Raw genomic sequence first — 15814 nt, forward strand, 5'->3', positions numbered from 1 at the left:
CGTCTACACCAGCTGCTACTGGTAAGGGCCGCCGCTGCCCGGGGCGATGCGCGGGAGCTGGGAGCATTTCCCTCCCTGTCCCCTGTGAGTTGGGCGTCCCCCACCATGAGGCGTTGGGACAGCGGCAGTCATAGGCGGGAATCGCGGGTGGTGTCCGGCTGTGCCTCTGCTGGGAGCTTGACCTTACCTTTACCCTTGAGCTTGCCTTGTTATCTATGTGATCTGGACAGCCTGTGGCCACCCACGGAGTTCATGCTGAACAGTCATCGTCTCCTGGCTCGCTTCTGGTCATTGGAAATGAACCCTGTGTGTGTGTGTGAAATAATCAGTTATTGTGTTTGACAGTGAAGAAAACGTTTGGAAACTTTGTGACTACATCAGGAGCCAGGATCGATACCCGTTAGAAGAATTTTATGCTGTTTTTGTATCCAATGATAGGAGGATGGTGAGTAGGTGAGATGTGATCTGCATGCAGCTATGGAGAGGTTCAGGCCTTTAGATCACAGCCCAACCCTAAGTAAGATGTGGTCTGAAACCCTTTTGTAGCTCATTTTGGTTGAGGCTTGCAAACCACACCATGGGAGATCTTTTAGATATCCAAAGCATTCAGGACCGTGGTAAGAGGCACGATGTCTCTATTTGCTGTGAGGGGAATTCTTCCCTGTTATCTGTCAGTTTAGCAGAATGATGATATTTTGTGGTCCAGAATAGCATCTCCAACCAACTTCATGCTCCTGAAAGATAGAAACTAGAGAAAATTTTCTGATTGCAGCACAGATGTAAGCTGATGAAGTGGCTAAGTTAGCGAAGAACTAACCAATTAACCTGAGATTAATCTATGGATCTGAAAGGTTTTTATTAATTTCAGATTTATTCACTTTCAGATTCCACTCTGGAAGCAGAAATCAGGACATGGAGATGAGCCTGTTGTCTGGGTAAGGCATTCTGTTCTCTCTTGGTACTTTCGAGTATCTGCTTCTCTATTTGACATCGTAGGATCAGACATAGACAGTGTCAGCCATCTTTACTGTAACAAACTGTTCCATCTGAACATAAAATAATAAGAAGAAACACTTTCTTATTGAGAGGGTGATGGAGTACTGGAGCAGGTTATTCAGAGAGGTTGTGGATTCTCCATCCTTAGGGATACTTAGCAGCTGTCTAGATAAGGTCCTGGTCAGGTGGCTCTGGTTGTCTGTGCTTGAGCAAGACCTCTGGAGATCCCTTCCAATCTCCTCCATTCTATAGTTTTGTGTTAATATTTATTATTCTTTTACCATAGATTTATAAAAAGCCTAAATCTGGTTCTCCTTTTTACCATTCATAGTAAATCAACAGCAAGGCAGCCAGTTAAATATACAGGTGACAAACCTTAACATTGGTAAGAGTATGTGACAGATTTGTGAAAATTATTATCTGGGTATTGTCGAGGCAACCAGCTTTATAGAATTGTAAGTAGATGTCTGTATTTGTAAAGAGTAGATGTGTGAAAATACCTGTGTAGTCCTGATAGAGGATGGAAGAATACAAGCATGTGTATTCAGGTGTCAGCAATTAAACTGACACATAAATAGTGGCTTTGGAGTGTCATTTGATCAATGAATGTAATTAAGTAATTGCCACTACAGAATTCTCTTCAAATATATATCACTACAGAGTTCTTTCAGTTATTTGGTATGGAAGAAACTACTTCTTGTGGCAGTTCCTGTTTCTGAAGTTCTGCAAAATAATTGGATCCTTAATTCTCTCTCAAAATACTGGTATACTTATAGTACAAAAAGGTTTTAGTTTAAAAAGGCATCCAAGTGTTACAAAGATGATATAAGAAGGAATAGGAGAGTCAGAAAGGCCACTGCAGAAGGTGGATTTCTGATAAAAACTCATGGATCAAAGGATGTTTTAGCTTTGATGTTTCAGTGAATCATAGGATATGTAAAGCTTGTAGTTAATTTTTCTTATACTCTCTAACGGACTCTTCTAAAAATTGTTGCATACAGTTGTATGTGTATATTGGTGTGGCAAAATAGCTTGCCTAAGATCATCTTCATTCAGATCCCTTTGTGGTTAGGATTGTTTAATACTCAAAGTGTCAAAAGACAGTGCTTTAAACTCTTTGTGAGTGGATTTAATGTAAGCTTTAGTAAGCTCTCAATAGCTACCTTCAATTTAATTTTGGAAAACAGCAATCTATATACCTGCCACCTAACATCAGTAATTTCAATTTCTCCAAACCTTCACTACACTTACGTTTCTTACAAGTTAAGGAATGAAACTGTGCCTCAGAAACCAAGTGTCAAGACAAAATAGTTACTTTGAAAAAGTGTGATATAGTGCCCATAGGCATTTTTTCCCAGCTTCAAGAGCTACTACAGGAATTTGTCTTGCTCCTATGGTCCTCTTGATCTGAGCCTTTTGCTGCATTTTCACTTGCATGCTGTTTCTTAGGTGCTTCTGGCAGCTAAACACTCAGCACTCAAATTCACAGATTGTGTTACTGCAACAGGTACAACATCTCTTAGTAGAAGAGATCACTAGATAATTTTAATCATCGTATAGTGTTGTGAACTTTTATTTAAGACTGGGTCCACATCAGAAATGCTTATCCCACTCAGCGTTTGTGCTTTGGTGTGGGACATGAAGGAGATTTGCTGTTTGCTACTCCTAAGAATACTCTTTGGTTTAGCTGTCCAGGCTTAAATCAAAAGAGACCACAAAGGAATACAGAGAAGACCAGGGTTTCTTGAAGGGCACAATGGATGAGACAAGTGTCAGGAAATCTCTCTTCTGGTACCAGAAATGTTACAGGCTTAATGCTTCAAGAGCAAAAAGCAAGGTTTAAAGAAAGGATCTGTAGGTTCTGCATTTAGGAAGTGTTTGTTTTTTTTCTTTTTCATTCCCTTTGCCTGTTTCTCATGTACAGCTGTTTAACTAACGGCAATTACCCTTCTTCCCAGGATTACCATGTTATTCTACTTCACGTTTCCAGTGGGGAGCAGAACTTTATTTATGATCTTGACACTGTGTTGCCATTTCCGTGTCCTTTTGAGCTGTACAGTGTGGAGGCCTTTAGGTTGGATGACAGCCTTCGTCCAGAATTTCACAGGTGATGACGTAAAATATAAAGACCATGAATATTACTTCATAAAATCAAAGTTGAAGTTCTCGTTGTGGATGCACAGTCACAGTTGACCTGGACAGGCTGGAGAGTTGTGTGGGGAGAAACTTAATGAAATTCACCAAGGACAAGTGTAGGGTACTGCATCTGGAGATGAACAACCCCGTGGATCAGTGCAGGACGGGAGGTGACCTGATGGAGAGCAGCTCAGGGGAAAGGGACCTGGAGGTCCTGGTGGACAGCAGGATGACCATGAGCCAGCAATGTGCCCTCGTGGCCAAGAAGGCCAATGGCATCCTGGGGTGTATTAAGAAAAGAGTGGCCAGCAGGTTGAGGAAGGTTATCCCTCCCCCTCTGTTCTGCCCTGGTGAGGCCACATCTGGAATACTGTGTCCAGTTCTGGGCTCCCCAGTTCAAGAAGGACAGGGAACTACTGGAGAAAGTACAGCATAGAGCCACTGAGACGATGAGGGGACTGGAGCATCTCTCCTGTGAGGAAAGGCTGAGAGAGCTGGGTCTGTTTAGCCTGGAGAAGAGGAAACTGAGGGGAAATCTCATCAATGCTTGTCAATATCTAAAGGACGGGTGTCAGGAGGATGGGAACAGACTCTTCCTGGCTGTGCCCAGCAACAGGACAAGGGGCAGTGGTTACAAACTGCAACACAGGAGGTTCAACCTAAACATAAGGAAAAACTTTACTGCGAGGGTGACAGAGCACTGGACCAGGCTGCCCGGAGAGGTTGTGGAGTCTCCTTCTCTGGAGACATTCAAAACCTGACTGGACGCGTTCCTGTGTGACCTATTCCAGGTGATCCTGTTCTGGCAGAGGGGTTGGGCTGGATGATCTTCAGAGGTCCCTTCCAACCCCTGCCATTCTGTGATTCTGTGAGGTTTTTTGCACTGCCTTATTTTTCTAAACCTCTTTACTTTAGTTATCAAACTCTCTTTCCTGCTGTAGTTTCTTCTTAACAAGTTAACTGCTTGGCACAATATTGCTGATTAATGTATTTAATGACATTAATGCTCCTTGGTTGGAGGAAAGGGTTCTTGTTGGGTGACTAATGCAGTGTTGTATACATGCATTTTTTGATACAGTTTTGCATTATTATTTAGGAAAATCAGAATGATTCGTGCAGATTTGTACTTGAGGACATTTGCTTCAGACAGATCCCATATGAAAGATGCAAATGGGAAATGGCAGAAACCTCCTCCTGCATACCCTTGCATTGAAACTGCAGGTAAGCTGCCAGAGCTCCTTTTTCCTGCTTATGGTGCTGAATGGCATAGTCCAAGATGCACACAAGAAGTAAATAATCTTCCATAACATGTGTCTGGAAGCACATCCAGCTTATTGTTTCACATGAAGAAAAAATAAAAATAGGACTATGAACCATTTGGCACTCTTCTGAACATGTATAGTCTAGCATGCCCCCTGGCAGTTACCATTATCAAACATTAATTACTGATCTTCATACACTGAGCAGAAAATGAGAGGTAAGTAATACTGTTCTCTTGTTACACCAAGGGGACTGAAGCAAAGAGGCCAAGTCATTTGCTTACAGTCACAAAGTGAATTTTTAACACACTGATTATGCTACACTAGCTGGCAGATCCCATCCTGCCAGAGCAGGTTATTATGACAAGAGGAAGTTTTCAGGCTCTGCTTGCTGTGCTGTGTTTCCTGCATGTGATGTTTGAGGTTTCTTTACCGGGTGAGTGGACCTGAGGACACTTTAAGGCAAACTGGCAAGGCAGCAATTTCTTCCCCAAGCCTTAAGCTTCTTTCAGTGATCGTCTAGATCGTAGCCTCGGGGCCAAGCAAAGAAGTAGAGACTTGCCATCTCCTCTGTTCTGTAGAGCTGTTTAAACCATTCTTATCGCACAGCATTCAGCTTATTCTAATCGCGTGCTTGGCAAGTGGGCTAACATTCACCGTGTGTGTGTTTGTTCTCTCATTTCCTTCCCTGATGGAGAAAAGTGTGGTGAAGTTTTGCTTTGAAAGAGTTTTCCTGTAACTGTTCTGCATGCTTTGTTTTGTTGGTTTTTTTTTAAATAATGAAGTACTGTTGTGTATTTATGTTAGAGAAGGTGGGGTCAAAGAAACTTGTTTTGTGTTTACATCCAAGTTTATCGTGGTTTGACATTGTTGGGAAGTGAATTCTCAACCTTTGCTTTGGCTTTTAAGGGAGCTTAGGTCTCACACTAGAGTAGAAATGAATTATGAATGTGGGTAGGAGCAGATGTAGTCCTTGTTGTGAAGCTTTAGGTGTTTTCTAGATGATGCAGGCTATGAAGCACCTTAATTTTTGTGTCTCCAATGAAGTTTTATACAAAGGTAGTATAGTGAGTGAAGAGTGCTTCAGCTGCAATTCAACGTTCACTGTTGGCTGGAGCCTCCTAGGTGCTGAGAACTTCTTGCCTCTGGAAACGTTATTGTTCTGATAGTTAAGAGCTAAATGAAGGAGTGAGGAATATAGATCAGGCCAGACAAGGAAGGTGAAAAAATACTACTGTAATCAGAGGAGTAGAAAACATTACTTGTGGATAGTAAGTTACAGAATGGCACAAACAGTGGCAGATGTGTACATGTACCTCCAGCTGTGGTGAATGACTCCACAGCTGCAAACGCTGTAACTCTCCCCTTATCTGTCTTGCTTGCCCAACCTTTACCACACTGATGAGCAGCAGCCACGTGGTCTCAATAAACCTCCAGACTGTGTCTGTGATGTTGGTAGACAGTGAAAGATACAGAGATCTTAATTTCTCTTGTTCTTTATTTTATTGCTTTGTGTCTTGCTATCCTGAAAGGAACATCTATAGGTCATCCAGTCCAGCACTACTCAAAACAGGCTCCTTAGGGCTCTGTCCAGTCCAATCTTGAACACCTCCAGGGACAGAGATTCCACCACCTTTTTGGGCAGTTTCTTCCCATATTTGACTACCGTCGTGATAAAATAAAACAAATTAATTCCTAGTATGTAATCAGAAGTTCCCATGTTCCACCTTGCCTTTTTTCTTTCTTGTCCTGTCACCAGGCTCCTCCAAGAAGACCCTGGCTCCGTCTTCTTTGTGTCCTCTGATCAGGTAGATGTGGACAGCAGTAAGGTCTCCCTTCATCTTCTTTGTTTAAGACTGAACAGGCTCAGTTCTCTCAGCCTCTCCTTGAATATCATGTTCTCCCAACCCAAACAACTTTGCTTTAACTTTTCACTGAGTACAAGTCCTGTGCTTCAGTGATGCAGTTCTGGGGCCCGCAGGCCAACAGAGGCTGCTTGCCTCTGTTTCCTTGTATCATTATTGTAAGCAGCAGCCCAGTGGCTGATGGTGGAGGCTGACAACCCAAAAATGTGAAAAGAGAAGGGCCCACTCTGTGCCATGTCAACTGGAAAACCCTGGGAAGCTGCCCTGGGAAAATTGTCCCAGATCAGTCCCACACACTGGTCATTTCTATCTCTGGCCGTACTCCCTAGCCCTTATGAAACACCTTTGCTGCATGATCACCTCTGTCCTCCTGCAGGGCTCTGTGATGCCTAGTTCCACTGCCATTATTAAAAGGGAACCAGCTTCTTCCTGACATTTGTTACACACATGTTCCATAGCTTTTGCCACAGCTGGTCTCTCAGCCAAGATATCTCTCAGATATCTCTAGCTACATCAGGTGCTCATGGCCTTGTCTTTACAATTATTGAAAATCTCCATCAACTGAGATCCTAATTTATCTACCCACCCCAAATCCAAGAAGACCAACAGGGAGGGTGAAAAGGGGGTTATCAAGTCACTGAGGAACATCCCTGCCCATTTCCCCTCCTTCTGTGCCACTTAGGGGTAGAAGGTAGAGATAGCAGGAGTGAAGTTGAGCCTGGGAAAAGGGGAAGGCATTTTAAGATTTGTTAATTTGTTTCTCACTATCCTATTCTGATTTTGTTGGTAACTAATGAGTGTCCTTATCTCAACCTGTGAGCATTTCACTGTATTTTTTTCTCCCCCAGCACAGCTGAGGAAGGGGAGCAATAGACCAGCTTGGTGGGCACCTGGTTTCCAGCCAAGGTCAACCACTGTGCAAGTCTAGGAAGAGCTTCTGGCATTTGTGCTCACTCAGGTTCATCTCACCACACACTTAGGAAGTATGTGCTTAGATCTCATCTGCATAATGCAAACACAAACTTCTGACCCAGTCATTTGGTTTCCCTCTGTGGAGAGACAACCAACCTCTCCAAGCTGTGGTAAGAGACTAGTGCTGAAAGTGGTGGTTGTTATTGGCTAGTCAGTTTTGGAGAAGGTCTTGGAGAAAGGGTCTCGGACAAACAAGTCACTGCAGGGTCCTTGTAATGTCTTAAAACACAGGGAGCACGCCTTGTCCTTAGGCACAACAGAAAGAGAGGTACTGAATCAGGAATGGTGTGAAGAATGATATTTCTCTGTGGGCAACATTACTACAACTAAGGAAAGCTAAAAACCAAACTAGACAAAATCAACTAACACAGACAGGCTGCTCCTATAGAGAATTTAAATGTCAGTGATTTGCAGAAGAAGTTGGGCAGTTTATTGCTGATTAAAAAAAAAACCAGTCATCACTTTGCACACTGCATTGTTGAGCTCCTGGTTCCTCATGCTGTAGATGAGAGGGTTCACTGCTGGAGGCACCACTGAGTACAGAAATGACACCACCAGATCCAGGTTTAGAAAACATTGCTGTCAACAAGTGGAACTGGTAATTCTCCTTTAGAGATGAGTAAAATAATGTCTTACTAGTTTTATCAGGCATAAAAGCGCCTTATTTTATACATGATGGAAAACTGGGTGGCAGACCTTTTGTTGTCATAGAAGAGCCTGGGGTATTAATGTTCACATCCATGCCAAATTCCATTGCAGATAACTGTTTTCTCCCTGCTGTTTCACTTAGATAGAGTACTCTGCTTTCTGTGATAATTTGTGTTTGCATAAGATTAAATTGCTTACAAATCTCATGTTAGAGGTGACAGCAATGCTGTCAGAATAGCAGAATAGCAAACAGCTGGCAGAATAGATCACATATTGTTTCACTGTCAATTTATTTGTGAGGCACATTTAGATTATACTATTATTATTATTCTTCATAGAATCACAGAATGGTTTGGCTTGGAAGGGACCTTAAAGCTCCCCCAGTCCAACCCCTGCCATGGACAGGGATACTTCCCACCAGACCAGGTTGCTCAAAGCCCTGTCCAACCTGGCCTTGAACACTGCCAGGGAGGGGGCATCCACAGCTTCCCTGGGCAACCTGTGCCAGTGTTTCACCACCCTCACAGTAAAGAATTTCTTCCTAATATCTAATCTAAACCTACTCTTTTTCAGTTTAAAATCATTCCCCCTTGTTCTGTTGCTACCTGCCCTCGTACAGAGTCGCTCCCCAGCTTTCCTGTAGGCTCCCTTCAGGAACTGGAAGGCCGCAATAAGATCCCACCAGAGCCTTCTCTTTTTCAGGCTGAACAGCTCCAACTCTCTCAGCCGGTCCTCGCAGGGGAGGTGCTCCAGCCCTCTGATCATCTTTGTGGCCCTCCTCTAGACCCACTCCAACAACTCCGTGTCCTTCTTATATTGGAGACCCCAGAGCTGGACCCAGCTCTGTATATCACTAATTTTGCTGTCATTTAGAGTAGCCAAATCTCTGAGCTCTTGAGAAGATGATTACAAAAGCATACAAGGTTTTATATTACTTGTTATATGTGGTCTTTGATGTTAAACAAATGTTTGAAGACTGAAAAAGATACAATGAAAATGTATCAGTCTTTTTTTTTTTTTTTTTTAATGTTCAAGCATTGTGCTGTTAAAGAGAAATATGCCCACAAACTCTTGGTATTTAAAGATAATCAGCACTCAAGTACTATTGTGTTGATAAAATTTGGTATGTGTCAAAGCATATTAGCTATGTTTATATACACTGCACTGCTTATATCACTGGGTTTTAAAGCTTTTAGTAAACTTTAAAAAGACAAGAATATTTGTTCTTGGTACTGAAATCTTTCCTCTTCCAGAGCAGAGCAGTTGTTAAGTTGTATGTTATCCATAGGTAGGATATTGTAATTACCCAATGTGGAGCTAGAACAGGATATTGGAACCAGTGATCCTTTTTTTATGGAGTACACCAGGAAATGGTTAATGACCATGAAACTCCTTTTGGAATCGAATTGAAAAATCTGTATCAGTAACCAATTAAGCAAGTTATTTTCCTACTACTTACTCAAAAGGAATAATTCTTGAACTGTATTTGTGCTGCTTATGGGGCTGCAAAATAAACCTTCTGAAATAAGCTTATCTTGAGTCATAAATTCCAGTTCATGCTTTAAAAAGTTGAAGCTGGAACTAGATGATATTTTGAATTTTTTTTTTTCAGAACCTTAGCATTATTTAAAAAAAAAAACCAAAACAAACAACCCCAAACCAACCAACTACACAAAAAACCCTCAAACTCTTCAGTATCTCATCAGAACTCACATGCTAAGGTTAACCTGACTGGGTGCACCGTGCTTTCTCACCCAGTCCCATCTTCAAAGCAGCTCCAGTGGGATATGTGTGCCTGAGCTGCAGCAGCTTCCCTGCTCCCACCTGGCTGCCAGTGGCCTCCGGTTGAAAGAAAATTGGTGAGTCTGGCATTTTGTTCAAATAATAAAAATTAAGAAGATACAATTTGGGGCACAGATTCATCATTCTAGGGCTGACAAGTTCAGCCTGGGGTTTTCTTCTAGGTATTCTCTCCACAAATCAATGAGGTCTGATTCTGTTTAGTTTGAGTCCTGGTGAGATCAGCACTCCTTGCTGCAAGCCTGTGTAAAGTACAGCTTGCACAATGCATTTCAAAATTACTCAGAACAGATGGTGTTACTACTCATATACAACTGTTAGCATCAGCTCTAACACTGAAAAGCATTGGTTTGAATTTCAGTTCTTCCTAGGTGTTTGTTAGCACGCTGGCAGGATTGATTTGTAAAGGTTTTTTGTTCTTGTTATTATTACTAAAATCCCTTCTAGTCATAAATGATGGGGTTTTATTTTAAAGAGCATGAGGACAGCTGAGACATTCTGGAGGCGCTGTGTACAACACACATCTATGTAACAGGTGAGCTGCTAGACAGAGGCCAGGCAGATGTCTGCAGCTTCCTTCTGCATCTCCTCTCTGAGGTGGCAGTAGGATCCCAGTGAAAGCAAAAAGGAGAGCACTGATATGGATCTAAGTAACTCATATGCACTTCATGGGAACCTTCTACTCTTTTCATTTGAGAATAAAACTGCAATCTGTCAAGTTAGGTCCTCACTTCATGAGTTTTTATGGAAGTAAAGAATCAAGCCAGGGTAGAGGCAATAAAGATTACAGCTAAGTACAGATGTATTTATATTCCATGAGTGGCATATTGAAATTATACCACTTTCTGTGAAAGTTAATTTAAGGTGATGAGCTTTGTTTTACACTGAGATGGACCAGAATGGTTTGCATGGTCAGTTATGTCTTGGTTGCAGGGACAGCACCCTCCAGCTGAGCATGGTAAGAGCTTTTCCAGCTCTGCCTGCCTAAATGCTTCTGTCCCTGCTCAGGCAAGGGAGGAGGAGCTGAAGAGAACTGTACACACCTATACAAGTCTGCAAAGAGCCCAACTTTCTGAGTATTTTAGATGCCCCCAAGGTTAGGCAGGAGCAGAACTGATCTTGGAGGCTTGTTTTAGACATGTTCGCTTCCTTTGGCAGCTGTTGTTATGCAGAGTGAGTCCAAGGTCTGTGAGCCAAGCCAAGGCTTGTGTGAAATACCTCTTTCTGACTCCTGTTGGCAGAAGCCACAAGTATCGTGGCTAGCAATACCACTTGATAGCTCGTGGCCTTTTATTTTGTCCCTGCTTGGGGCAAAAGTGTCAGACTTGATTAAAAAAATAACATGCAGGAATCTCGGAGTGTGCCAGCTTGGTCTCATTGTGTGCATACTAAATGAGTTTGGTCAAAAAGGAAGATTGGCTCTGAGCGTGCACAAATGCGAGCTAGGATAATAGCCACAGCACCTGAGGAGGACTGCACGTGTAATGGAAATCTTAAAAGAAATAAATAAATGCTGCTCTTAACCTTGTATCAATCTTATATAAAGCAATAAGGCATGCTTCTCTGTGCTTTTGTGGAGAAATCCTCTTGGTTTGTCAAGTGTAGCATCCAGAAGTCTCTTTCGTAAATTCTGCTGTTTGTCACTCTTCATTTGCTTTGGGAAGAGGACTTTGTGCTTGTAAGGTCTGACATAACATGTGTGGCATGCAGATATAGCACACGAGTAAGAAGAGTGGCATAGAGAGATTGTTATCTCCTGAATCGAATACAGCAGGAGAGGTCTCACCATTTTTTTCCTATGGATAGCTTTCGTACAGCTTCAGTGCCATCTACTGACCGGTTCTTAGACCAGCTGCTCTTCACTTTGTTCTTGTTTGCTTTGTTGAAACAAGTTTTCTTTTCATTAAAGTTCTCTGATGCACTCTGTGGTGCTCTGCCACAACTTTTCTGAATTTGAGAGGCTATTTCACTTCCTAGAGACATCGTAGCAGCAACTTCTCACTTGCTACGAGCAGCAGCTGTGTTTGTAACTACTGGAACGACCCCTTTGGACTGCTTTAGCATTCACAGAACGGTTTTATGAAATCGTTATTCTCCTATGCTCAGTGCACATAAAGCAGGGAATTTACTTGTCAGATCTTAAACTATATGAAGAATCACATATTAATTTTAAAACAAAAGCACCTGGGAGGAAAAGACAAGTTGGGAACTGGAAAACAGGCTCACCAGTCTGTAAATGACAAAGCTGTGCTGTAGTGTAGATGTGGTGCCAGTGGAGGGCTTTGGGAGCTGGGTTATGGCTGGGATTTCCCAACATCGTCTTCCCTTCCTCGCTTATGCTGTCCATAAGGTAAGCCTAATTAGACAAGCTTTTTGCAACTGAAGCAAATGCCATTGTATGGATTCTCTAACCGATTCATTAGAGCCTACTCTTGTTTGGTTCTTAATCTTTTAATGTGCACATGTATCATCCATGTTGAAATAAATATTTATACACAGCAGGAAAAGTGTAACAGTCAATCCAATGGCTCTTCCACTCCGTTCTGTAAACTCATTCTCCTCCAGTCTTCTTTTAATGGGCATTTTAAAAGATTATTTGCGCAGATCTTTGGTGAGAACACAAAACAAGAAGCCTACGGATGGATGTTTGTAGTCAGAGCTGAGTAGGCTGAGGAATTGGACACCTCTGATCAGCTTGGTTTTGAGTCAGCAAAATGTGTTCCAGGCCAGCTCCAGAAAAAGGATGTGTAAGGCACAGTAAGCCCAAAACTGCACACCAGCCCTTTCCACTGAGCACTCTGGGACCCATGAATGGCACAGAGCAGTTTCTGCTGCTCACGCGTGGGTCAGAGCAGATCCCCTGCCTTTGAGCAGTCAGATCTGTGCACATGTAAGAAGGCTACAATCACCTGTTGCATTGCAGTTCCCTGTGCTGGTTGTTACTTGCACTCCAGTTCTCTGACACCACTTGACCCTTCTGGGCTGCTGTTGCAGGGAAAACTCTTCCTCTTTTCTGCAGGTACTGGTTCCTGGTGACTAAGGGTGCTTGCTGATCCAGTGATGTGATTGTTGCCATGGGCAGAGAGAGGGATCGGGGATAAAAGCAGTATTTCAGAGACTGGAAATAGATGTTTTCATAGCACTGTACAACTTTCAGAGTCTTGCCAGACTGCTGCTCTGCAACATTGCTATGAACTCTTCGCTATTTTGAACTGAATATCAAAGAAGGTTTTATTTTTGGATGCATACCTGTGCTGCCAAAGCTGCATCAAGAACTTTAATATTTCCGTTTTCTGCTGTTTTCAGACTCCAAGATGAATCTGGATGATTTCATCAGTATGAATCCCAAAGTGGGATGGGGCTCGGTGTTCCCCCTTCCGGACTTTGTGTATCGATTCGGCAGACAGACTGATGACAGCTCTTCCTTGGAAGGACGGTGAAGTCAGCAAGGTTCTCCCTGCTTCTTGTGGGTGTGTTTGTTTTGCTGCTTTTACGTTGTATTTATGGTTTACATTTCTTTACATGGAACAAGTATTTGGGCAAGTAATACCCAATCAGAAATATCATGAACTGAATAAAAACTTTTATTTTGATTATGTAAGAGTGAACTTGGTTTTTAATATGTCAAGTCAAAGGCAGACATCCTACTGGAAGCATGTTACTTTTCCATCCACTGTGCCCAAATTGAACAGAGCATTTACATGCTGTTAGAAAAGCTTTTGGAAAAAAATATGCTCGATATACTGAACAATGTGGCTCAGATTGTTAAATGTCACCACATTTTAGACATGAAATACAGTATATTTTCCTTGTGTTATGATTTCTAGCACTTACATAAACAGCGCATCTCAGTTTAGTCACTGGCTTTATCAATTAGGTTTATTTAGCAGAAGCCTAAAGGCCAGACCTCCAAAGGGAACACGGATTTTGCAGTATGATGTTGCACTCCCAAGCACTGTGTAAAACCAGGTAAGTATCTGTGTTTCTGTGCTGTATGAGGGAAAAATTAAATGCATGCCATGTCAGTGAAGCTGTTGTAGTGCTGATGGTTGCTGGAAGATGCAGTTGCTTTTTCTTCTTACGCTGGTTTCACATTCTCACTTGCTCCCATGTTCTTGCACTTGGCATTTGTCTGGCCCCGTGGTAATCCAGAGTGGGAAGCTGAACCGACAGAAAGAAGTAAAGGGCTTTTTTTCTGCCTCTGAGCTCCTTGAACTGGCTTGCCATGAGGTCAGACAGCTGCTCTTGCCAGTACAAGGGAATCAGCAGGGACATATGGTTGGGGGGGAGGGGATGAGAAAGCCTCCCTGACACGGGGTCGCTTGCTGCTGAATTTCCTTAGAGGTAATAGCGAGCTGCAGCCTTGCGGGGGAATCCAGGAAAGCCATCGCGGTGACTGGGGCTTTGGAGCAAAATCTCCCACGTTTTAGAAGAGTACCCTAAACATGGGATTACAGAAATAGGCTAAGATGGGGTATTTAATTCTCTGGTTTTGGACCTGTTCTGCTTTACATACTAGCGTATCATGGACTCACAGGCTAGCAGAATAATTCAGGTCAGGCAGTCTCTAGTCCAATCTCCTGTTCAAATCAGGTCAGACCAGGCTGCTCAGGGCTTTATCCAGTAGGCCTTGGAAACCGACAGGGATTGAGACTGCAGTAAACATTTGTGATGGATGCCAGTCTTGCTGAGGAAAGGCACAGTAACGGTTTTAAGTATGAAGGGATCATTATATTTGTAAGAACAGAAAAAAAAACCAGCTTCAAAGATACTTATATGTATATAATCTCATGTACACAGAGTTTCTGTGCATTGCTCAACTGACCCTTTTAAGATGTTGCAGAACATGAGGTCCTCATCCCTCTGTACTTGAGTGTGTTGTTTGATAGAAATACTGAGCTGCCATCCTCAGCTGCTTTCCGGTGCCTGAAATCTGTGATGCACTCCCTTTAGTGAGGCTCAGACACAATAATTTGCTTCGTTTAATGTAGTTTCAGTATCAAGGCTGTTAAGGAGAGCAGTGACAACCACTATTCAAAATATACAAGTTTTTTTTTAAAAATCAATGTGAAGAGACAGTCTTTTCTAATCAGTCTGAGCAAATGCTTAATTTTACCTGTTGCAAGCTGTGTGTGTGTGTGATGATGGCCTTTCTATAATTAACAGTCTTTTTTGTAAAAAGTTGTCTTTCCAGAGGGATGGGTAAGAGCCAGAGAACAATTTCATTCAGTGCTGAGGGTGCTGATGTTGTGGTGCTGTCTCTGTACCCATTCAAGCCTGGTGGCATTTCATCACCATTTCAGGTGTGCTATCAGAAAGCCAGAATTCAGGAGTAGACCAAGGGCTTGTTTAGGGCCCCAGAAGCAAGGAGGAGCTACTTGCTTCCCCATAATTAGGAGAGACCAGCCCTTTTCCTAATGCTGATGAGCCCCAGTATCCCATCAGAGAGACAAAGTGAATTTCCTCCCCTCTGTTCCTTTCTCTCTCCATTTGTTATTGCAGCTTAGCTTTCTGTTCCCTTTCAGCTTTCTTCACCTGTCCCTTCGAACAGTGAAGCCTTTCTGTTGTCCAATAATTATCACAGGATTTACATGCTGAGAGCCCTTGTGTGGTGGCTTTTGGGACCCTTGAGTCAGGCATGGACCAAAGTAAGGAGAAATCCCTGTGCCCTCAGGTCGGTTACTCACAATCCCATGGCCTCCTAGCCTCTGTATTCTGTTGGCCACTGGAAATTCTCCAACATTTCTACTTCTAGACGTGTTAGGGCAAGACCCTGATAGCCTTATAGTGGTGAGACATCCTCATGCCATCTCACGGGTGATTCCTCTTGCCTCCATCAGGCTACTGATGTGGTAAGCTGCAGCATGAGATAGGACACCCATGTCTCTCCTGCCTTTTTCTCTTCTTTGCTGCTGCTTTTTAGTTAAGAATATAGATTATTTGATAACTAACCTCTTTTATTTGCCTGTTTGGGACTTCAGACAAAAATAAATGGTGTTTTTTCTGGCATGCATTTGCTTGGTCAGCGCATTTTTGCAAACTTCTACATGACCAAGCCTGTCTTGAGAAAATACTGTTTCTCAGTTGGCCAGCAGAGAGAGCAGTCAGCATTCAGTGGATGTGCGGGTAGGGACGCTG

At 42.8% G+C, this 15814-nt stretch overlaps 1 protein-coding gene across 1 annotated transcript; it reads left to right on the forward strand.

Moving 5' to 3' along the window:
* The first annotated feature begins 6 nt into the window (after positions 1-6).
* WDYHV1 (WDYHV motif containing 1) lies at positions 7-13231 on the forward strand. The gene is made up of 6 exons (XM_010186552.1): positions 7-21; positions 346-445; positions 885-935; positions 2955-3103; positions 4229-4353; positions 12983-13231. Exons 2-6 carry the CDS (start codon positions 443-445, stop codon positions 13114-13116), a joined length of 462 nt encoding a protein of 153 aa, XP_010184854.1. The 5' UTR covers positions 7-21; positions 346-442; the 3' UTR covers positions 13117-13231.
* The last annotated feature ends 2583 nt before the right edge of the window (positions 13232-15814 follow it).

Source organism: Mesitornis unicolor, unplaced genomic scaffold (assembly GCF_000695765.1).
Source record: "Mesitornis unicolor isolate BGI_N332 unplaced genomic scaffold, ASM69576v1 scaffold33776, whole genome shotgun sequence".
NCBI lineage: Eukaryota > Metazoa > Chordata > Aves > Mesitornithiformes > Mesitornithidae > Mesitornis > Mesitornis unicolor.

Excerpts from the sequence above, each read along its gene's own strand:
- WDYHV1 (XM_010186552.1), top strand. Across the intron at positions 936-2,954 it reads GAGATGAGCCTGTTGTCTGG|GATTACCATGTTATTCTACT; the intron begins GTAAGGCATTCT and ends CCTTCTTCCCAG. Across the intron at positions 3,104-4,228 it reads CTTCGTCCAGAATTTCACAG|GAAAATCAGAATGATTCGTG; the intron begins GTGATGACGTAA and ends ATTATTATTTAG.